The 24,299-nt window shown below is 48.4% G+C and overlaps 1 protein-coding gene across 1 annotated transcript in view; it reads right to left on the bottom strand.

The window, feature by feature from the left end:
• Positions 1–24,299, bottom strand: part of Snap91 (synaptosome associated protein 91) — a 97,386-nt gene that overhangs the window by 33,298 nt on the left and 39,789 nt on the right. Inside the window, exons 4-10 of the mRNA XM_048353629.1 lie at positions 23,671–23,746; positions 22,216–22,318; positions 20,394–20,487; positions 18,662–18,773; positions 9,791–9,897; positions 6,137–6,178; positions 19–89 (exon numbers count right to left, since the gene is read on the bottom strand). Coding sequence (XP_048209586.1) covers positions 19–89; positions 6,137–6,178; positions 9,791–9,897; positions 18,662–18,773; positions 20,394–20,487; positions 22,216–22,318; positions 23,671–23,746 — 605 coding nt within the window. The remainder of the gene's footprint in view (positions 1–18; positions 90–6,136; positions 6,179–9,790; positions 9,898–18,661; positions 18,774–20,393; positions 20,488–22,215; positions 22,319–23,670; positions 23,747–24,299) is intronic.

The raw sequence follows: 24,299 nt of genomic DNA, 5'->3' as shown, positions 1-24,299 counted from the left end.
TAAACAACTAGTGCGTACTTGTTTCCAGGTTTCTTTCCTTCTAACGTGTTTAGATGCTGTTCAAGGGTCTCCATGAGACTGCTGGGAGCCTACAACAAGAAAGGGAGAGTGAGCGTGCGCACTGCGCTGGTTCAAAGTCCACACCGTCACGTCACCACCACTCCGGATGGCGGGAGGCTGCGGTGGGTCCTCACCCAGAGGTGAGGAGACCCCTTCACTCCACGCGCCCGGCCCTTGCGTCCAGTCCATGGACTCTCATACGGGTCCATCTGAAACACACTCGAGCTCCGCCGCACACCGGCTAGCATGGCAGGGCGCTCTCGCCACGGAGCTCACGCCAGGCAGGCTTTGACTGAGACGTTACTTCCATGCAGCGAGAGTCAAGCTCGGCGCCCTTCCCCCCAAACACAGGGAAAACAGAACGGTTACCCGTACCCCCGTCTAAATGGACAGAAATCTGAACACACAGCCCAATCTCATTGAACAATGCTTGACTAAAATATCATTACCATATTTTAAAAAGAGGATTAAGTAAAAGAAGAGGGGAGAAACACCATTTTAATAGTTAGTAAAATTTAAGATTTTTCTGACCAGGCATCAGTGGCTCACATCTGTAATTCTAGCTGCTCAGGAAGCTGAGATCTGAGGATTTCAATTTGATGTTAACCAGGCAGGAAAGTCTGTGAGTCCCACATCTCCAATAAGCATCCAAAAAAGTCAGAAGTGGAGAGTACCAGCCTTAAGGAAAAAAGCCCCGGGACTGGTACACACACACACACACACACACACACACACACACACACACACACACACGCGCGCGCACACACACATAGGTTTTCTTATTATTGAATTTGTTAGTTAAGATACATACTATAAAGTACCTAGCAAATACAAGAATGCTATAATAGAGTGCTGTGTATTAGCAGATTTATTATAGTTAAACTCTTTAGTGTTTCTATGTATAAAATAGAGGGCTAGTGGCAGGGCTCCATCCATCCATCCATCCACCTACGCATCCATCCATCTATCCATCTACCTACCCATCCATCCATCCATCCATCCATCCATCCATCCATCCACCTATCCATCCATCCATCCATCCATCCATCCATCCATCCATCCACCTATCCATCCATCCATCCAACCACCTACCCATCCATCCATCCATCCACCTACCCATCCATCCATCCATCCATCCATCCATCCATCCATCTATCCATCTACCTACCCATCCATCCACCCACCCACCCATCCATCCATCCACCCACCCACCCATCCATCCATCCATCCACCTATCATCTATCCACTCATCCATCCACCTATCCATCCATCAATCGACCTATCCATCCATCCACCCACCCATCTATCCATCCATCCATCCATCCATCCATCCATCCATCCATCCATCCACCTATCCATCCATCCACCTACCCATCCATCCATCCATCCATCCATCCATCCATCCACCTACCCATCCATCCACCCATCCACCCATCCATCCATCCATCCATCCATGTATCCATCATTTGGCAGTAGTGGGTTTGAACTCAGGGCTCTGTGCTATCTAGGCAGGCATTTCACTGCTGACCCATGCTGCCAGCACTTTTGTTGTTGTTGCTCTGGGAATGTTTGCGGAAGGGTCTGGAGTTTTGCTGGACACTGGACGATGGCTCCCCATCTCACCCTCACTGTGCCTGGGCTGGCAGGTACGTGCCACCACGTGCGGCCTTCTCCATTGGATAGGGTCAGCCTTTTTGTGTTTTCTGCATTGGCCTGGAGCTGCTATATCCCACCCCCGCCTGCCACGTAGCTGGGATGACAGGTGTGTACCCAGCTGCTGGTGGAGACAAGGTCATGAGAACATTTGCCCGGGCTGGCCTTGAACCATGGTTCTCTCTCCCTCTGCTTTCTGAGTAGTACGGACTACAGGCATGAACTGTTGGTGCCCACTCTACACTCAGAAGATTAAAAAAATGAATTTGTAAGAGAGATACAGGAAAATTTTCTCTACGTATCAGGCAGGTTCTAAACTACAAAAAATGTGTTTTCACTGGTGAACTGCATGTTGTAACCTGAATGAGAAAGCCCATGGATGGCCTGAACATTTTACGATGAATTTGTATCTGATGATTTGATGAGGCTCTGGATGATGGAATGAAGGCCAGGAAGATGAATTCAAGCTTTTCATATTTTTAAATCACAGAACTTCTTTCCAGTCAGAAGACTTGAGTACTCTGAACGTGAAGTTGAATGTAAAAAGTGTGTGCAATTCTTTGGTATACCGAGCTTTTAAAATACTGTTTAAGAAAAATAAATGGGGTTTATAGTCACAAAATAGAGATTAAAAAATATGAGCTAACAGGAAAAGGTAGTATTTTCTCTCTTAAGGTACTCTGCAATGAAACAAAATATCAAGAAGAGAGTTTGTGGGGCTGGGGATATAGCCTAGTGGCAAGAGTGCCTGCCTCGGATACACGAGGCCCTAGGTTCAATTCCCCAGCACCACATATGCAGAAAACGGCCAGAAGCGGCGCTGTGGCTCAAGTGGCAGAGTGCTAGCCTTGAGTGGGAAGAAGCCAGGGACAGTGCTCAGGCCCTGAGTCCAAGGCCCAGGACTGGCCAAAAAAAAAAAAAAGAAGAGAGTTTGTAATTCATCCTTGTAGATTTTCTTAATTGTTGAGGAAACTGCTAGTGAAGTAGAAGTCATAAAAATCACAACAATGGAAGGAGAAATCTGACCCGGACCTTGAGACTGAAGAACCAACTTGTCCTGAGGAACAGGGCTGAGCTACACAGCGCAGAACACGAGCACCGTCTAACGATGGGCAAACTCTAGGAGGAACAAACTCCTCCTGCCTTTAGAGAAAACAAAGTACTGTGTCCGCCATGGCCAGGAGACTAGGCGCATAGGCCTTCCTTTGCTGCATCAGTCAGGAAGCGAACACGACATCCTAAACACCCAAGTAGCAACATTTCCAGAGCGCCTCTGCTCTTGTAAAAGAAACTTACGGTACAAAGGCATTATCTTGTGCATTTAAAACATGCAAAGTCAACAGATTAATCAGAAGAAACGCAATCCAAAAACAAGAAATCAGCCTAGGAAGCAAGGAGTCATGGTTGCCCGTGCATCAGTGGTATGGTCTTTAAAAGGAGACTTTTCTTCACCAGTAGATTTCAGGTCAACCAAAAACCCTGCCATCAAAACCTAAGGTAGCTTTTGTAGATGGAGATATAAAAAATTTGGCACACACACGACACCCCAATTCCTTGCTTGGAATAATTCATAGCTGATTGTGTGCCAGGAGTCAGAATTAAAGAACCCATCTACAATTTAGATGCTTTAGATAATTTAGATCCAGAGTGATTTAGATAAAGCATCGTTAAAATCAAATAGAACAAAGCAATTAGTAGATCATTCAAAATTTTGATCAGTAGATCCAAGAAATTCTTCGATGCGCTGGGCAGAAATATTTTGCCCCGATATCATGCTCACTTCTTACCCTCAGTACAAAATTGGAAGATCTTTTGAATGTTTCGTTGATATTTATGAATCATTGAAATGCTGTGACTATTTTATGTGCAGAGTGTAACAGGGTTATAGATAACCACATTGATCATAACTGAATTCTTTAACCTGAAAGGTGCACCTTGAATTCCTCTTCCATTATGCTGAGAGAGGACTGGGGTTTTTTTCCGGCTGGGCCGTGCTCTTTCTGCCTTGTCACTGGGCTGACCCCATGCTCTCTACGACTCCTCTGTCCCTCACTGCGGCTAGATTCCGTGCCGCGCCAGCCAGGGAGACAGCTGGAGCTAGCCTCAGGGGAGGGACCCCCACCTCCAAGGAAATGCTAACGTCATCTAAAGGGGGGCTGCCGGACGGTCTCAGCTCCCGGTCCAGCTGGCTTAGTGGGTTTAACTTGGTAGCTCCGCCCTGCGGAAGGGGCTCTCGGTGACCGCTGTGGCGGGTGGCTAGCTAGCTGTCTGTTGCTCATTATCCCACAAGAGACCACAACTGGCCTACAGAGCCGTCACATACCACTGCAATGGAACGGAAGTGTCTACAAGAGAACCCAACTGGAGGAATTCTTAATGCGGGAATGTAAAGATAAAGGTGGCAAATATATAAGTGAACACGTACGAGTGGCTTAGGTGATTAAACACCTTTCTGGGTTATGTTCTTCTTTCGTGCTGGACCTGGGGCTTGAACTCAGAGCCCGGGTCCTGGCCCAAGGTGGGGGGTGTTGTTTGCTCAAGGCGAGCATGCTACTGCTTGAACCACCGCTCCGCTTCCAGCTTTTTCGGTGGTTCGCTAGAGGTAAGAGTCCCGAGGTCTTTCCTACCCTGGCGGGCTTCAAACGTTGATCCTCAGATCTCAGCCTCCCTGAGTAGGATTACAAGCTCGAGCCACTGGTCCCCACCTGTTTCTGGAATTCTGAAGGTTATGTAAAGTGCAGTAAATACACGGGTGAAATTAAGCCCAAGTACGTGAATCTTTCTTTCCAGGACACCATTTTTGCCTTTGGGAAACAAAGCGGTCCTTGAGCAGTCCCCTGAAGCTCTTGCATGGAGTTCACACTGCAGAGTCTTAAACAAGCACCGACCCTTACCTGAGGGCCAATCGTGACAAAATGCCCCATTTTTCATTTATCTCAAAGCGAGATAAAGATGACTTGCCACTTCTAAAATCTAGCACTGGATAGTTTAATATCCATTTTATAAAAGTAAGCACATATATCATCCAGGATAGTTAGCAAAAATACAATATAAATATTTGTTATCGATGGAAAATGAAGACGATTATCTTCTTTGCTTTTATATTACTATAATGTTTTAAGATCATAACGATAAATCTACCTGTAAAAAAGTGATTTCTAAATATTTTATGCACATTAAATTTTAGTCATACTCAAATGATACCAGTATTTGGTCCAGGTATGCACCCAGATATTAATATTTTCAAGTAGGAGCCAAAACATTTTAAACTAATATTCTGGCTACCAAGATATTACAAGGTAGTTCCCATTTTTTAAAAAAAACCCTGCTATTATAAAGATGATGAATATTTCCCCATTTTTCAATTAGAACAATACAAAGTTCTATAATGTTCTGAACTGCTGTCTGAATTTTATTCGTGAAGAAGTCTCAGTATCTTCAACGTCATTAACACAAATTCAGACCAGCTCATTGGATTTCCAGAATGGTAAGTAAAAATTGAAAGATGAACGTTACTTTAGATGTATACTCTCCCAAGGCCTTGTAAAAGACAGAAAAAATTTAAAACAAAGCACTATTAAAAAGTGGAAACTTTTCTTTATGACAACGAGTCTATCAAGAGATTCACGCGCACGAGTACGTATGTGTGAACATATCCACGGTCAGTCTATCGGGTGGTAGCTGTAATGCTCTTCCACCTTTTCCCACCACGCGGTTTCTAGTCAGAGGACGTGTGTAGGACGGACATCGCCGCTGCACCTAATTCTACAGGGGCAGGCGGGCTGGTGGAGAGACAGCGCACCCACAGCCGGCGGGGACTGTGCGGCTGGAGCTCTGCACTCCCGACAGGCAGAAGCGCTCTGAGGACGTTTCTGTGGGTGTTGTCATCAATAGATCAGCCCCAGAAAAACAACGCATCTCCTCCCGTGACGTCTGAAACATATCCTTTCCTATAGGGAGATCCCTCCGCGTCGAAGGGAGGCAGAATGAATACCAATGAGCTCCTGTCACACCAGGGGCACGGTGAAGAGAAGGGGCACAGCGTGAAGCCGGTTCTGACATCAATGAGGGGGTCCCCGCGCCTGTCACACCAGGGGCACGGTGAAGAGAAGGGGCGCAGCGTGAAGCCGGTTCTGACATCAATGAGGGGGTCCCCGCGCCTGCGATTAACGTTATCCCGGGCTGCCTTTCGGCTCAGGTTCAGCATTAAGAAGAAGAGCTCGTATTTAGGGCAAGAAACATCTGCCCATGACCTCCAGAAAGACAGTCAATAAATAGTAAGTGAAAATAAGTAAGGTAGGATCATTTTCAAGAGAATGGGTCGGCTGACTGAAAATCGATGACGAGCTCACAGGGCCGCTCGGGTCCGGCTGCCTGGAGGATTAACTGCATGGTGCCGGGTCTTCCCGGTGGGCTCGCTTACCTGAGTGAGGTCAGGGATGTCCCCTTTGTCAATACCAACTTGCTGCAGATTAAAAAAAAATAAAAAGGATTACTAAGGGGGATTTTCGTCTTTTATTTATTTTTTTAAAATTATGTTTAGGCATCTGCAAAGAAAGGGTTCCCCGTGACATATCAATTTGAGACACAATACCTATCGATCAACGTCACCTCTTATTTCTCTCCCATCTCTTCCAACTAAGGGGATTTTAAAAAGTCAAACGTCTGCATCCAAAAATGAACAGACGTGGACGCTCATCGACAGCCCTTGGAACTGCAGCTCAAGCTGGACGTAGAAGAATTCTCTTTCATTTATATACAAATTTATATAATGTATATATTACCATATATCATATGTTCCTTATTCAGTTTCTCACTCGATATACTAGAAAAGTAATTTCAGCAACGTGGTTATAACAAATACATAGGATTTTATGGGAAGCAAAAAAATAAATGAAAAGACATTGATGCACAGAATTTGAAGGTGTCTTCCATTACCAAACTGCAGCTAAAGATCTAGAAACTGAGCTGGGCAGTGGCTGACACCTGTAATTCTAGCTGCTCTGGAGTTGGAGATAGGAGGGACATGGTGAAAAGCCAGCCTGAGGAAGGAAAGTTGGTAAGACTCTTACCTCCAATGAAGGACTCAAGAAAGAGCCGGAGGTGGGGCTGTGGCTCAAGTGGCAGAGCGCTAGGCTTCAGAAAAAAAAAGGTTCGGAGCCAGCACCGAGGCCCTGAGTTCAAGCCCCAGGACTGGTTTCTCTCTCCCACCCCCCAACTATATATAAACTTAGACACACTTAAATATGTATGTTCATTAAGTTCTCAGAGAATGACACTGCTGATTAACAAAGTAGATTGAGCCCAAATCCCCCTGAGAGATGAAGTGCTCCGACCATGCTAATGAAGAGGTGAAGCACTTGGACTGTGCTAATGGAAGAGGTAAGTACCTGGACTGTGCTAATGGAAGTCTGGAAAGCAAACCCTCTGGAGGACCCCAGGCTGGAGGCCAGTGAGAGACCCTGGCCTTGAGCTCCCTGGGTCCAGTTAGGATCAGGGACCCAAAATTCATACTTCCATTTTCTAGTGATTGCGGCTGGCTTTGGAGAAGCCACTGATTTTCCCCTGGAGTCACAGATTTTATTACTAGTCCTGGAAATCAGAAGCGGATGTAACTTCACTATTTCCGCACTTTTACGCCTTGCTGGATGGTAGATTTAAAAATGTTACTTTGAATGGGGAAGTCATTTTTTTTTAAATGAATCGATGCATATCTAATACGAAAACCAATTTTGGGGGAAAAAGTGGTACATTTCCATTAAATGGATAGTTTTGTTAGCAGGCACAGGGTAGCATAGGAATGTTCTCTCTCTCTCTCTCTCCCTCTCTCTCCCTTGCATTTTCACTGCTCTGAACTTCCCAATCACAAGGGAATCAATGACTGAGGCGACGTGTGGCAGAAATCTCACCTCTTTCTGTCTGCAAGCATTCAGGGAGATATAATGCCTACAAATCTCATACTTACCTAGGGATAGCAAACTAACCATAACTTGTTTCTATAAAAGGAAAAGGGTTTAGCAGAAATGCCTATCACCTGTAAAACAGCCCTTCTGCAAGCTTCAGCTGTCGGCCTACGGAAACTTGAGTTTAAGAACCTAAGACACAGTAAGTTTTCTGCTCTTCAAGCAATTCCTCGGGAAAATTTGAGCATTTCCACAGATATTATTCAACCAGTCTATGTGAGGGTCAATTTATTGTTAATATTTTTCAAATAGCCAATATGTGTGTGCCTTGATGGTTTGTTTGTGTGGTTCTATGAATCTAACCTAGAGACTCACACACACTAGACAGCACTCTCCTCCTGAGCTACATTTCCAGCTCCAGTTCCATTAAAACAAAAGTTGTTCTAGAGATATTTTTAAAAATCTCTTAAGAAAAATGGTCCTCACTGACCACATCCTAGCTATCAATATAAGCCCATACATATGTCTATGGCATGAGAATTGTCTGCAAAAGCAGGGGCTCTGTAAATTTGTTGAACATTTTCTGTTTTAATCAATCACAACCAAACCACTCAATACTGCCTTCAGGCCACGTGTTCCAATGATAAATAATGCAATATTATTTATAATGAAAGAAAAGACAAGTGATTAGGGCTATCTCATTCTGGTTTAAATGTTGGTTTCATTACAACCATTTCTTCAATATTATCGATTCTATAAGACGTCTTCCATTGCTCAAGATGCACTGTCCTTTTTTTTTTTTTTTAGATGCACTGTCCTTATAAACTGACATTGCTGAATTGTACAACTAAAGACAGCTTAAAACGTTTAAACAGAAGTTTTACTCATAATGTTCCTGTAAAAGTACAGTTCAGTTGTTTGGAGCCACTCTTAAAATGAGAAGTGATTTCTCTATGACTCTCAACGGCCTCACTGTAGCGTCTGCTGATGGGTATGTGATCTTAGCCATAAAGCCTAATTTTATGTGTAAATGCTCGTGTGATGTTGATTAGAGAACCGTGTTTTTGTCAGCTGCCCAACTTCTTGCTCATGCACACTAACTAACGGGAAAACTGGGAGCAGGCAGCTAGGATGGATGGGAGAATATGAAGTAATCTTCAGCATATTTTATTAGGTTATGTTAATAACTATAGTTAAACAATGGGAGAAATCATATCAAATACAGACAACAAAGGCTATGTAGCAGTAAAGGAAAACAAATTCAAGCAATTCTATTCTTCCTGGATGAAAGAATAGAACCATTAGAAAATACTTATGAGCATGCCACACTATATGTACTTATTACGATTCATTTACTATTATATATAAGCCAGTACCTATCTTTTATTTGCCACATTATATTAAAGGTAGACCATTATTCTGATTACATGTTATATGTGGCAAAGCTCAAGAATTTTAATATAGTGATAGTACATGGGTCTCAAGTTTGGATGCTAAAATTACTGTTTTTGTGAACTAATGAAATTTGAAAGATAATACCTGCACTGTAGTGCTACTGAAGTTGTTTTTATTAAGTGATTATGCTATATTTTCAGAATCAAAGTCAGTCAATGGATGTGTAGGGCAAGTCCCACCAGTGACCCTGCTAACACACTAGAACAACAAGGCCAACATTTCCAATATCCATAAGAAGCCATGGTCGGTTTTACCCACTTACAGATAACCACGGAAACAACAGCCGTACGCCCATGAAGTAATTATGATTTAGTACAAATACCCTTCAGAAACAATTGACGAGCTTTCTTAAAATGAATAGCAATTTGTTTCCTTCTTTCACGGTGCTTAAATCACTGACAGCAGAAGGAGGGTCAGAATTTAGAACGTACACATTAAGAAGGAAAGGATAAACTTTTCTGAAGAAAAACCGATGGTTCACAAAAAGGAAGCACTTTTTTGTGCTCAAAAATAGACACTAGGTGGAATGAAAGAGCAGACCGCCCCGTGAGCACCAATTAGCCACGTAGCTGTGAAACTTCCATTAAATGCAGAATAACCACCTGCCGGGAGCGCAGCCGGCAGCTCTGACTGGCAGCTGCCTTGCCAGATTATCCATTATATATAACCATGAGCTGAGCGCTGTACAATCACATCCCCCAAAGCTGACGAGTACTCACCTCTGCGACCTTGAGAAACTCAGACACTCGCGTCATCCTCGTGAGAAAGCGTTTGTAAATTTCTAGGGCATCTTTACATTGTCCTTTCTTCATTTCAAAAAACTTTTCTAGAAGAGATCCATCAAAGAGCAATTTGAGAAGCGTATTCTATCCTGTTCTCAGCTCAGACGGAGATTCTTACGTGCAACAATGAATATTAAAACTACTCAACCAGGCCGCAACTGAATCGTTTAAGAAAAGTGCTATGGTCTAAGATAATCCTATGTCTCACATGAAACAATTTACATAACAGAAGAAGAATTAAAGTAGAAGAATATACGAAGAGTCACACACAGGTTAACTTCACGATCTGCATCTCTGAGACAGAATGTTCTTCCTAATAACCACCTCAGAAGTGGGGGCACAGAATGAGTGGAAAGTGGGTGAAAAAACACAGCAGAGGAGCCCATCAGCTACACTGAACATTGACAAAAGTGAGCTAAGCAACTCCAGGGCCAGGATGGGAGGGAGGGAATGGGAGAGAATCAGGGAACGGATCATACTAAAGAAAAGGAAAGAAATTTACCTGACACCTGATCTGAAAGAGTTTTATTGTTAAAGCTCACAGGGCTCATAAGCTTTGTAGATCAGAATGACGATTTTCATCACTGTGAAGGTTCAGATGTATACTGTGAAATTAAGTGTACAACTGGGGGGGGGTTGTGGGGAGAGAAGGTGGGGGAAGAATAAGGGAGGGGGTAACAAGTATGACAAGAAATGTCTTCACTGCCTTACATACGTAACTGTAACCCCTGTACACACCTTGAAAATGAAATTAAACTTAAACATACCTTTGATAGAGAAAAAAGGAAATATATAGTTACTTAATCTCCATAAAAAACAACCTCAGAAGTTAATGACTGTTTTAAGGCACCCTTCTTTTCTTTTTTTTTTTTTTTTGCCAGTCCTGGGCCTTGGACTCAGGGCCTGAGCACTGTCCCTGGCTTCTTCCCGCTCAAGGCTAGCACTCTGCCGCTTGAGCCACAGCACCGCTTCTGGCGGTTTTCTGTATATGTGGTGCTGGGGAATCGAACCTAGGGCCTCGTGTATCCGAGGCAGGCACTCTTGCCACTAGGCCATATCCCCAGCCCTTAAGGCACCCTTATTTTCTAACTAGTGCATCACAAGCCAATAATCCACGCGGTGTCCCGTGCTGAAGAATTTTTTAAGCATTCTCTGCTCTGTAGAAGTTGATCCTTGCTTTCCTTGCTTATAAATTACTCATGATGCGTCTTTTGGTTATGAAGTAGTAGACTATGGCAAACCCTTTCTGACTTCCTTGTCCACAATCCTATTCTCTTTCTCAGCCAGTAGCTTTACAGACCCACAAACAAGGCCACTTCACTGTCTTCCCTTGTGCTCCCAAGACTAGAACTCATGCTCATTACAGCCTAATAGCTTTGTTATAAAGACAGCACTTTCCCAATTCATTTCAGCCAAGAAGTATGGGCTCTGGGATGGCAGCACCTTAGAAAACATCCACAACAGGACTAGGCAACTCTGAGTGCTAACTGCTGGCCCAGCTCTTCCCGTGTTCACTACTTCATGTTTTCACTGGGCTGCACGCGCTCCTTCCGTCTTCTCTCACACTTGAGAGGTCTCTGTGATTCAGCGTGTACTTTGACTACCTCGAAGTATTTTTAATTTTCCCAAGAAAAGCCTGGAAATATATAATTATGCAAAAAACGAATTATCCAGGACAGCTACTCATTACCTTCTGTTGACAGTCACTGAGTGATTTTACTGTGAATGCAGGCTTCCCCTGAAGGGCATTTAAAAGAAGCAAAAGAGACCAAGGAAACACACACGTATTGTTTTCTACTGGCTGCAGTTTAAGGAAGAAGTGAGGCTTTTTAAAAACAGTCAAATCTGAGGACATTTTCTTTATCTATATTGTCCTGATTTCTAATGTTACTGATAGATAGAATCGTGTTACAGGAAAATGTTTTCTGTCTAAAAATTGGAAAATAAAGATTATTTTTCAAGAGGCATTATACTTATAAATGCGTATGTTGAGCTGTAATCCATTTGTCCAACTATGTAAAGATAATAAAAATGCAATTTAAAAAAGACTTATTTCGGTTAAAACATAATTTTTCTTTTCTCTTTTGAAAAAAATATTCAGTTTTTTTTTCAAGTGACCACGTCTCTACTATGCTCTAAGGTTATTTCTTTGTGTTAGAACTTTAGCAATAATACAAAGAGAGAAAAGAACTGAATAGTCTCAAGTTTCCTTTAGAATGAAGCAGTTTTTCCCTGACTCTTTCGGCTGTCTGCGTTTTTCATAATAAGTTTGGGTTCAGTAACAAAAGCCATCTATCGTAATGGCTGTGGGTTTAGCCTCGTGAAAGGGCGGATAGGCATGCGCTCTAGAGAAAGTACAACTTTCACAGGAAGAGAATGGTGCTTCAAAATGATGCTCTGCCTTCCTTTCATAGTGAAGATAACGCGTGCTGTTTTTCAGTATTAGAAACGGTCAAATCTGACGTGTGTGCGGTATGCGTGTGTGGATGCGTGTGTGTGTGTGTGTGTGTGTGTGTGTGTGTGTGTGCTGGGGCTAGGGCTTGGGTGGTGTCCTGTAGCTTTCTGTTGAAGGCTGGCACTCCACCACTTGAGCCACAGCTCCGCTTCCAGCTTTTTGGTGGTGAGTTGGGAGAGTCTTAAGGACTTTTCCTGCTTGGGCTGCCTTTGAACTTCAATCTTCAAATCTCAACCTCCTAAACGGCTTGGATTCCAGGCACGAGCCACCGGCACCGGGCTAAACTTGACATTCCTAACGTCCCTGTTGGTAAACGGATGATGCTACCTCCCGTGTATTTCAGTCCTGAGATGCGCTCCGGGCCAGGGTGCAGCTGACTGGAAACGCGAGTTACAAACTCACCAGAGCCCTGCACGCCAGGAGGCCCTCGATGAAACCTCACCACAGAGCTGCAGCACTCTCTGGTGGACACAGAAAGGCGTGCTTTCTTCCTAGCAAGTGGCACTCTGACTCGCATACCTGCCTCCTCCCGCTGGGAGAACAATGTTGAGTGCGGACTGGCTAGGACACGCACACCACCACACCGACCCCCTTAGGAACACTTCCACTCCTAACTTGGCCGGAATGCTATCACTGCTAAGGTCTGGAGTCACCATGGTTTCCGCAGGGCAGGACACGGCCTGAGAATGGCCACAGACGGGGCTGCATGTGCTTAATTACTAAGCCGACGGTAAAGGCACTGAACCCACTGGTTTTGAGGCAGCCGTGGGATTAAGCCAGGCGGAGAAGCACGAGAATGAACTGGAAGCACTCCAATTCGGATTTCTGACTGGCTGTGGACTTCAGAAAGATGAGCAATTCAAAGGTAAATGGGGTTTTTAGTTTAAAGACTAAAGGCATACAGACAAAAATGGGATTAGAAAGGGTAAGTTCAAGAGTTCAGTTTGAGAGAGTCTTGGGTTTTAGGTAAGATTATAACTTAAGTCTATGTCTACGAATATTAAGACAGGTAGACATCTACAGAACTGAAGTTCAGAAGAAAGATAAGCACTGGAAAAGATAGATTTGGGGTTCATCATTTGCAGAGGATAATTTTTTACTTTATTTTAATTAATTAATTTTGGTGCTGTTCCTGGAATTTGGACTCAGGGCCTGTGCATTGTCCCTGAGCTTTTACGTTCAAGGCTAGCACCTACCGCTTGAGCCACAGCTCCATTTCTAGCTTTTTGGTGGTTAATAGAGATAAGAGTCTCACGGACTTTCTTGCCTGGGCTGGCTTCGAACTTTGTTCCTCAGATCTCAGCCTAAGTAGCTAGGATTATTGGCAGGAGCCACTAACAACACCAGGCTGCAGATATATTTTTTTTTCCTGATAAAAAACATATAGGGAAAAACCCCAGAAAAGTAGATGGCTAGAAGTGAACTTTAGCGAAAGCTTACATTTGTGCACAGCGAGAAAGATCTGGGAAAGATAAGAACAAGTCCATTCTTTTTGGCTGATAGAAGTCTCTAACTCTAGACAAGGACATGTTGGGTTCTGAGCTTCATATGCAGGGCAGGACGCTTCCTCTTCTCCAGGAACACAGTTCAGATGGCGGCGAAGGGGTCAACGGCCTCCCCTTCCGGAGCCGGGCCTCCCGGGGAAACCGGCAAGGTAAAGCTTGCTCCTGCACCCCGTCTTGCTTCTTTGCTGCCCTGTCTCCCGTGGGCTGCACAGGAGGGGCGGACCCCAGGCTCCAGATCATTCTTCAGCAGTGTTTGTTCCCTGCCTCCCCCCTCTCCCTCCCCACCGCCCCCCAGCCCCCCGCAGCTTCCTGGATCTTGAAAGGCAGTTAGGAAAGCCGGTCATTTACCCTGACTCCTAAATCTCTGGGTGCCAGTGCTCGCTGTCCACGCTCGCGCACGAGTCCACTGCGGGACTCTGCCTGGGAGGCCGAGCCGAGGGCCATGTGAGCGCCCGACTTCCTCTACCACAATTCCTTCCGACGTAGAATGCCTAGGGCGGTTCTTTTCCCTTCTCCTCCTCCGCCGCCCCCTCTTCCTTTCCGCAGCACCGAGGATTGAACTCAGGACCTCACGCTTGCTGGGCGCCCTCTCGATCACTCGGCCGCGCCTCCAGTCCTTGTCCCGAGTTTGTTTATAAGAAAGGGTCTTGTATCTTTGCCAGCGCTGGCTTTGGACTGAAATCCTCCTGTCTCCACCTTCTGAGTAGCTGGGGTTGCGGTTATGAGTTTATTGACAGATGGATCGAGATGGGATTTCACTGGTGGCCCGGAACCACTATCCTCCTGTCCACCTGCACGGCACGTGCCCCTTCTCCTGGCCGGCCTCTGATTCTCGGGCGCAGCATTGGGTACTTGAAGAAGATGCAGGAAACAGACTCTCTAACTGTTAACTATGGAACTGGGGTCAAATCACCGACTCCTAGGGAATAATGGGTTCCCACTCGCACAGAAGAGCAAGACAATTACTTAAACTGCCTAGCAATTAGTGACATGAATACCTGGAATGAAGCTGATCAAACCATGGGATACCACCATGATGGAAACAAGTAACCACAACCGCCGGGGCCTGAAAGGAGGCTGTGAGCATGGCTGTCTGCATCCCTGGTGGAAGGCACAATCAGAGGGCGGCACTGCAAGGCTGCCCTACGATCGGCTCATCTCCTACCGCCGCGGGGCTCTCCAGGCCGTGGGCCGGGCCTCGAGGATGACGTGAGCCGCTCAACTCAACCCGAGCACTGGGAGAGGTTCTGCGAAAACCGGGGCCCTGCGGCGCAGAGCAGGTGCTGAGATTTCGAGTACGGTGAGGGCATCTATGGATGAAGCCGGGTAAACGTCGCCTCTTCAGCCCCGAGGAGGCGCAGGCACTGCGGAGGTTTCCGTCTGGGAGATTCTGTCCTGGCTTCCCCGGAGGTCCCGTGTCAACCCATATTGCACAAGGAAATGAAAGCGCGGCTCGTCTACCCCCTCCCCCCACCCCCTCCACCCCGCGCAGACCTGCCCACCGTCTGGAGAGAGCGGCGGAATGTAGCTATCCCAGAATGCCCTAGGAGGCACGGTGAACTCTGACCCTGGAGGGAAAAAAGACATGCCAAAAGAAGTGCAAGACACCACGCATTTGTCACTGGCAGCTGATCAAAAAATAAGGTCGTGAGTTAAACTGGAGATGCACAATACCTGTTAGTGTGAGTGCACACCAAATATTGTCTTGTTAATACTCAACATGTATTCATGTTGCCCTGAAATATCAAGTTAACTAGCCGCCCCAGTCCACCCTCTCTCTGCCCCCCACCCCCACATCTAACAACATTTGTCATAAAAAAATTCCAGAGAAGTGGAACGGATCCTCAATGTGTAGGGCAGGAGAGAATGAGCGGCGCACTGGATTTGTGACAACACTGGCAGTTCACCCATCTGGCCGTGCTAAAGGCTGTGATCTCCAAACAGGACATCTGGAAGGTGCTCTTTCACAGCGAGCCTCAAAATGAAGTCCTCAAGCCAGCAGAGACCTATCTCTTGGGACCGTCCTAGTTAGGCAAACTACCCGGCCTCTACCTTGGACCTGTTGGGTGAGGAACTCCGGGCTGTGTCTCAGCAACATGATCTTAACGAGGCCTCCGTTTTTTTCTTGAGGAAAATCCTTGAAGACTTCAGAGAGCACTTTTCTCTCGTCTTCTTTCTACACAGGGCTTTTTACCAGAGTGAGTGTGCACAGAGGAAAGGGGACACACTTAGACATTAAAAAAAATAAAAAAGTGAGCCACGGCTCCTCTTCTGGCTTGGTGCTGGTCCAGGGGACGTGAGATGCTCACAGACTGCTCTGCCAAAGCTGGCGTGAGCTGGACAGCCGCGGGTCCCAGCCTCCTGGGCCACTGGTGCCGGGCCCGTGACCGTGCTTCAAACCCACCGCGCGTCCTGCAGGAGGACGCCCGCGGTGCACAGGAGGAGTATCTGAGCTCCTCCTCAGGCAGCACCGAGGCCCTGCCGAGCTCCGGGAGGGAGTGCGTGCACCCCCCGAAGACCGGGCCCCTCCGGACAGCGGGGCCCCCGGGCCCCTCCGCCCTATGCTCCCAGCAACGCGTCAGTTACGTCCTCCAGGCGTGACGGCCTCTGCCACGGCTCTGGCGGCACTTTCCACGCGTGCGTCTCTGCCCTGGCGGCTGCCACGCGCTGCCGCCCTGCCCGGTGTCTTCAGGGGTTGGGGCGGACATGTTCTCTGTGTGCCCCCCTCTCCAAGAAGAGGGGCCTCCTTCTCTTTGCTCGGCTCCTAGCTTGTGAGGGCCGCGTGGCGGCGTCTAAGCGCCTACGCCAGAGCGTGGCCATGGCTCGGAGATGCCTGGGGACCCGACGCGTGTCTGTGCGCCGCACCAATCCCAGGGGAGGCTTCAGGAAGTGAGACAGGTCCGGGGGACGGACGAAACTACCCGTGTGGGGGAGGGTTCTTTGGTTTCCTAAAAGCAGACCTCTGGGAACTGGCAGAATCTCCACACGGGCCTTCGGATCCTTGCACAGGTCCACGGAGAATGGGATCCCACGGCCAGTTCACCTCCGCCTTTGGCTTGGATTTCAGAGACGAGGGGAAGGTCACCGTGACCTTAATCGGTGATGACACCTACACACAGAGCTCCACATGTGTCCACTGTGCCAGAGGAAAATCAATCCAGTTCCCAGCACATGGCAGGCACCCACTGAACCAGAAAATGCTTTTATCTCTACCCCAATAAGCAGAAGCCATCAGAAACCATCTGAAGCCATCGCCATGTAAGAGTACGAATCGCTCTGGCTTTCATAACCCCACAGGATGTTGTTTCGATGACGTTAAGACGATGGCACCTATGGAACCTCTGGTAGGAGAAAAGCCTTGCTATGACCAAGGGCGAGAGAAAGAATCCACGAGGGGGAATTCATTCGCCGGCCGTCTCCATGAAGTTTCTCCATGCGGGGTCCTGAGGCCTGGATATTTTACAGAAACCCTCTCCACATGAAAGCAAATGGAGGAAGTCCCTGTGACTAAGAGGAGATCCACAGCGTGCTCAGGTTCTTCGGCTTTGCAGGTCACGTCGCAGAACACGTGTGCCGCTCTGAGCCGAGTGTCTGATACCGCAGCCGACACGAGCAGGGTCCAGATCGGGGTGAGATGGAGCCACTGCTCCAACCCGAAGCCACGCGGGCCTCTGCTCTCGGGGTAGAGGGCCAGCAGGAGCTCAGTGCTGGGGAGCCTCTGGAGCACCTATCGGGATGGGCCTTCAGAGCTTCAAAGCAAAGCCACGTGGCGCTCGGATGGTAACTATTTCTGTCTGGAAAAAAACGGTTAGCCTGCTTCTAAAACCTGAGATGCAGGAGATAGGCTCTCCAGCAACCTCCCCGCCAGAGTGGTGTCATCCGGCGTGCCAGGCTAGAAAGCTGGGCAAGCGGCAGGCCGCTGGGTTATCAAACGGCAGGGATACAGACGGCCACTGTAAGTGATTCAGATGCACGAAGAAGGAGCCGACTCCGTCAGGTCAGGAATAAGCAGGCAGGCTCCGGGATGGGAGTCCAGCCGGCCCGCGCTCTATCTTCTCTACCACCACCACTCTCATTTCCCCTTCAAGCCTATCTAGGAACCCTGGGGAGATTCTTACGACCATCTGGCAGAAAAGGAAAAAAAAAAACCCCAAGCTTGGCTTAGCAATGGTTCCTCATGCTGATACCCGCTGGAAGTGCCCTGCTGAGCTCTAGCTCCACAGAGGGATGACCTTGACAGGACAAGGTCAACCTTTCAGCCCTGCCCCCATCTGATTTTCTAACACATGTATTCACAGGAAAGGCGCAGGACACGAGGAAGTACACCAAAGCCGCACAGGTGGCACTGAACTACTGGCTTGGGTGGTAAAGGACCTGGAAAATCAACCCGGAGGGTGTAACTTAAAGGTCCTAGGCGGGCCTTGCAGCGTGGAGAGACCAGACGATCTCCGTCCCGCGTGTACTGCACGAGGCATGAGCGACACACAAGCTGGGTTGTCAGGGGATGAGGGGATGCCGGAGGAAGAGGCGGGACCTCAGAGACGGAGGCGGAGCCCCCGGCTGCAGAGCACAGGTTCCCGCCCGCCACGGGGAGGGGACAACCACCACGTCCGTCCGGGTCCTCAGGGGCGGAGGACTGTCCCGTGGGCAAGGGAGAACCAGAGCAGGCGGTCTGCACCGTGGGCCGCCGGTGTCGGAGGCGTGGAGGGATCGGCCGCCCGGCGCCGCCCCGGCTCTGCCCCCACCATCCCGCCAGAGCGAGCGGGAGACACAGGAGACCCACCCCGTGGGGCTCCTCGGCCTCCCCGGAACCCCACCGTCCAGCCAGGATTCGGTCACCCCACCTACCGAGCAAGTTAATCACGCCGTCGTTGTAGCAAGCAAACAGCTTGATGAGGTCTTTGAAGAGAAGCATAAATGCAGCATTGATGACGCCGTTGGTCAGCTCATTTGGATGCACCTAGAAGAGAGATGAACACTGCGTTTTAGCCGATTATCTTCAAATTGGTATCCCACCCCCCCCCCCCCCCCAATCGCATTACAACGTCTCAGATGCTAAGACATTTGCTTATATTCTATACATGTTGGGTCACTCTTTGGGCCGGCTTAACAGTATCGACGATGGACTGCACGTGCTCTTGCTTCGCTTTAAACCAGCGAAGCGAGGCCCGTGCACTGAAAGACTCGCGTTCATTCATTCCGTGTGGCCAGCGGTCAGTCACAGAGCCTTTGAACACCTGCTCTTCCGTTAAACTGACCACGTGACCCTGCCTTTCCCCCATGTCCCCTGTCTAGCAGCGTCTGAGAACGTGCTCAGGCCCTGGGGACCCGCAGCGGCCGCCATGAAGAGCAGCAGAGGCCAGGGCACGGCGGTGTGTGTGGGGGGGGACCCCAAGCCCTTCTCTCACCGGTTACCCCAACACTGGCCTCCAAAGCCGCCGCCCCCCCCACTCCCCAAGCTGTGCTCACGGCTCGCCGGTCTGCTTATTCCCCCCTTTGTGACCGCCATCCTTTAACTCTGAACCCTCAGGAAGACAGAGAAAACCCAGAGCAAACTAAGGAAATAGGTGAACGAGAAGCGAGAAACAAGTAAGGCAATTTGTAGAAACAAAGAAAGACCTTACTGCAAAACCTGCCAAGAAACGATACAACAGATTTCCACTTTGACTGAACTCTCACAAGAGTTAAACGTTAGGACCGACGCTCGATTACAGGCTGAACCCTATAATCTTATGAAAGACTTTAAGCTACTAATATTTGGAAATAGTGTTTTAGGCAACCACCAAAATAAAGAAAAGCTGACAACGTAAGTTAAGAATTTCCCCACGAGTTAAGTGGATTTTATTCTCACGGGTCAGGTTCTTTTAACTTTGAGGTAATCGCAAATTCATATGCAACCGCTTTTGGCTTCCGCGTCCTGGTGTTCGTTTTGACAAACAGTGTTTTGTGTGGTCAGACGCACACAGGCACTGCACCTTTGCTTTACGGGCACAGGATAAGCGTCCATCGGGGGAAGTCACCTCTCCCGGGGGAGACACTACGCGATCCCTTCGCACAGCTGTGCTTCCGGAGCCGCAGCGGGGAAGCGGCTAGGCGACGGGTCTACAGCGCGAGCGGGACCCTGGCAGAAGGACTCGGTCGGCGGCTCGCGGGCTGCTCTCTCGAGGCCGGCTCGCACGCGTTTCTACTCGGTCCTGGACGGGGTGCTCGCCCGTGCAAGGTCGGCACGCTCACTGTCACAGCCCCGTGGGGGCATCGCTGGCACAGACAAATCTCACAGAGAGCACTAAGGTGAAGAGAACCCGTGTCTTCGGTGGCTCGTGTCACACACATCGCGAGGCCCCGGCGCTTAGCATCCGGGCCAGCACCACGGTGACACGGCACTTGGGGGACCCCGCACCCACCCTTTCCTCGTCACTTTGGCGGGCACCTCGTCCACTGCTGGCAGAATCGGGGGGGGGGGCCGGTATTCAGTCCTCTAACTCATCTCCCGGGGGGAGCTCTCAGGCTGCTTTCCGAGCGGAGACCCCCGTCCAAGGAAAGACCCAAGGCCCTCGGGGGGCCGCGGCGGGATACGTACGTCGAACTCCAGCAGCGCGTCGATCTGCCCCTGCAGTATGGGCATGCTCTTCAGGAGCTTCTCGGGAGCCATGGTTCGCATGACGCCGTCGGCCCTGCGGCGTCCGCGCCAGCCCGGGAAAAAAGCGGGAAGAAGCAAAGGATGAAGCGTCTGGATGGACGGGGGAGCCACAGACGTCACGCACGCCCCCGGAGCTGCGCCCCCCGCCCCTCCATTTCCTGTCTGGACCCCGAGTCCTCCTCCGCTTTCCGGTCCGTCAACCCCAGCGGCAATGCCGCCCCCCGTCCGCGCCCCACACGGGGAGAAAGCCAGGCGGGCCGACCGCAGTGAGGCGGCAAGAAGGCGAGCTGGGCGCCACCCCCGCTCACGCGGAAGGCCGACATCGTGGGGACTGCCGAGCGCGGCCAGCCCGAGCCGGAGGGTCAAAAGCGCCCCCCTCAACAAGCAGCTGGAAGGGGTGGCGTGCATCGGTCACCCAGCTGCCAGGAAACCTAGCGCAGGTGGGCCACGCCCAGGGGGGGCACCTCGGTAGGGGAGGAGACTCTATTTTAAAAGCCACGAGCAAAAACCGTGTCGGGAGGCGTGGTTCAACGGTAAAAGCACCCGCTTAGGGGGGAGCAAGGCCCGTCCTGAGTTCTCATCCTAGTACTGCCAACGCGGAAGTCATCGTGATAAAAAATGTTAAGCTTTCTAAAAAGCCAATCCGTTTGTTCAGGAAAGCGTGCCTGGCAAGTCTACAAAATGGACAGACGTGGAAGCGGGGTTTGCGTTGGTAACCACCAAGTACGGAAATGCGCGAGGGAGCGCACAGTTTGTCCAAACAGAGACAGGCGCTAGCCACGGGAGAGGCTGGTGCTCCGGACCTTGGTGCCCTGTGCCCACCCACTGGGAGACCCTGCGTCCAGGGACGGCCGGGGTGCAGGGGCGGGACCGAGGGCGCTGGACACGCCCGGGGGGCGAGGGCGGGCTGGTGAGGTCCACACGGGCGACAGAGGTCGCTAAGGTGCCCGGGGCTGCTGTGGACACCACGAAGGCCCGCCAAGGCCACGGGCAGATCCACAGCAAGGCCCGTGCCCCAGATCCACCTCCCATAGGATTCGAACATCGAGTTCGAGGGGATACATGGCGATTAGGATTAAAAATTGAGGATTTCCGTTTCAATGAGGTTTTTCTAACCAAGAAGTAGTATTTTAATCAGCGGTCCGTGTGTGTGTGTGTGTGTGTGTGTGTGTGTGTGTGCGCGTGCACGCACACGTGCACATGTGTTTCCTAGGATAGCATTCCCTTTCAAAACCAGATCTCTACAGCATACAGGTTCCATTTTCAGCTCAAAAACCCACTCTCTTCTTCATAACCAGTACACTTTTGGGGGGTGTGTGTATCACTGGGGCTTGAAACTCAGGACCTTGCTCACACCTCTCACTTGTTTTTGTCTTCAAGGCCGGGACTCTACCACTTGAGCCGCACTTCCCTTTCTGGCTGCTGGCCGATTACTTGGAGAAAAAGTCACAGACTTGTCTGCCTAGGCTGGCTTTGAACCTCAGTCCTCAGGTCTCAGCCCCCTAGATAGCCAGGATGACAGACGTGAGCCAAGGTCGAACCACTGTATGTTTTTATGAATCACGTCCATTTTCTCCCTAGAGAGTAACACACGTTGCAACCTCAGGACTACGGTGTGTATGATTATTTATCAGACTTCTTGAGGTTGTCACACCCTGAGCCTTCATCATCAAAATCAGTTGGCATCTATGCCTAGCTGAAGCCAGCGCGCTCCGAGGACCTGTTCCGTTCACAGAAATACGAGAAAGAAAAAGCAACACACCCTTTCTTCACCCTGGCAAAATCGAACGCCATCTGTCTATAAGAGAAAGCCTTTTCATTCAGATATCTACTGTAGCGCCTTATGAAGGTAGACATATCGTAACCTGCGGAAGAAGAGAGGGAAAAAGATGAAGGAATAACATACTTTCAAGAGTGTTCGGCACTGTACAAATCTGTAGCTCCCCAAGTATCTATGCAGCTCTAGGATGAATTCAATAACTGTATCAGCAGGCCTCACTGAAAAATCCTACTTCCGGGTGAAAACGCTTTTTGCATGGAGCAAACTGACGGCAAACCGATTCGTACTGTCCTGTCCTCGCACAGATGTCTTTTCTGCTTTGCCCCTGTACTTTTCTCGCTTGTTTCATCTAACGGCCCGGTTAGTATCTAACACATGTCACCGTCTGATAATGGGCTACGTGTGTGAGGTACTTGCCTTGCAGCTAAAACCCTATTACTCTACACAGAAAACTTATGATGGGGATAAAAATAATAATTTCTTAATCAATGATTTGTTAATTAACGTAATAATTATTGTTCTCGGCCACGGGACTTGAATGCCGGGCCTGGGTGCTGTCCTTGAGCTTTATTGCTCAAGGCTGGGCTCTACCACTTTAAGCCACAGCTCCAATTCTGGTTTTCGGCTGGCTGATTGGAGACAGGAGTCTTACGGACTTTCCTGCCCGGGTCTGGCTTTGAACTGTGACCCTCAGATCTCAGCCTCCTGAGTAGCTGGGATGACAGTGCCCAGTCCATTATTATTATTAGGATTTTTTTTAATACCTTGAATGGCACCAGGCATGGTGGCTCATGCCTGTAATCTTAGGTAACTGAGAAGCAGAGATTAGGGGATCATGATTCAATGCCAGCCCAAGCAAAAAAACAAACATTCAACAACAACAAAAAAACCCACCACAAACACACCCCTCGTCTCAATAAAAGAAAAATACGGGCATGGTGGCCTGAACCTGTTACTCCAGCCACACAGGAAGTGTAAGAGAGAAAAATCACGGTCCAGGGCAACCTCGGCAAGGAAAGCAACAAAATGCTAAAGCAAAAAGGGCTGGGCTGTGGCCCCGCGATCAAGCACCGCCTGGTAAGGCCTGAGCGCAAATCCCAGAATCAATGAAATAAAACAGATGACATGTTCAATCTCCCTGTCTCCGGCTCTCTCATAAACCAATCGTGGGTTGAAGGCACAAAAGTAAAAATCTATATTTCATTTGCTGAGTTATCTGTATAATTAAATATTTGCAAGTTTCTTTTATAGAGTATTTATTAACCATCCAATGTACTTTTCAGCTGCAATGATTTTGGATGGAGAATCACATACAAAACTTAAGTTTTAGCAGTGTATGTGTATATACATACGTATGTACACACCTATAGATACATGTATGCACACATACGTACACACGTAATTTAAATAGCTCACATATAATTTAAATATTCTTACCATGGGATCCACTTTTGTCCAAAAAATTGCTGAGATTAAATAGTGTATTTCTAGAGGCCAAATACTGAATAAATCTCTGCAAAAAACAAATAATTAGAATTAAAACACCCACATTCTCAAACCACGCTTCTAAGCACTTTCTGACATTAAAGCAAACTGTATAGATTTCCACTGCAAGCCCGCTTACCTAGCTACAGAGATTCCTCTTCCTCCCACTGAAACACTTAACACTAGCACTCAATGAAGTGCATTGAAACTGGGTGACCTTCAGTTTCACACACATTGCACATTCAACCGGATTCAGTAGACAGTCCATATAAAAGGAACAATTTTATCAATAGTTTCCAAAACTAAGTACCTTCTCTCAAAGGCACGAGAGGACCATTTTCTATGAGGCAAACAATCTCATTCTTCTCCATCCTAATGCCGTCCGTCGCTCACGCATAGGTTTGTTTGTACCGCGTAAGCATTTTAGGCACCAGTAATGATTAATGGTTCAATATTTCCAAGACAAGGCCTAACTCAATACATCTTTCAAACGGGTAAATCAAAGCTTAAAACTGCACTGTGGATCATCCAATGGAAGCACTGGATTCCCACTCCCGCCCCGCCCCGCCCCCCCCCCTTCT

The sequence above is a fragment of the Perognathus longimembris genome, chromosome 9, assembly GCF_023159225.1.
Source record: "Perognathus longimembris pacificus isolate PPM17 chromosome 9, ASM2315922v1, whole genome shotgun sequence".
Lineage (NCBI taxonomy): Eukaryota > Metazoa > Chordata > Mammalia > Rodentia > Heteromyidae > Perognathus > Perognathus longimembris.
The sequence above is the reverse complement of the archived record's forward strand: the minus strand, read 5'-3'. Positions and strand labels throughout refer to the sequence as shown.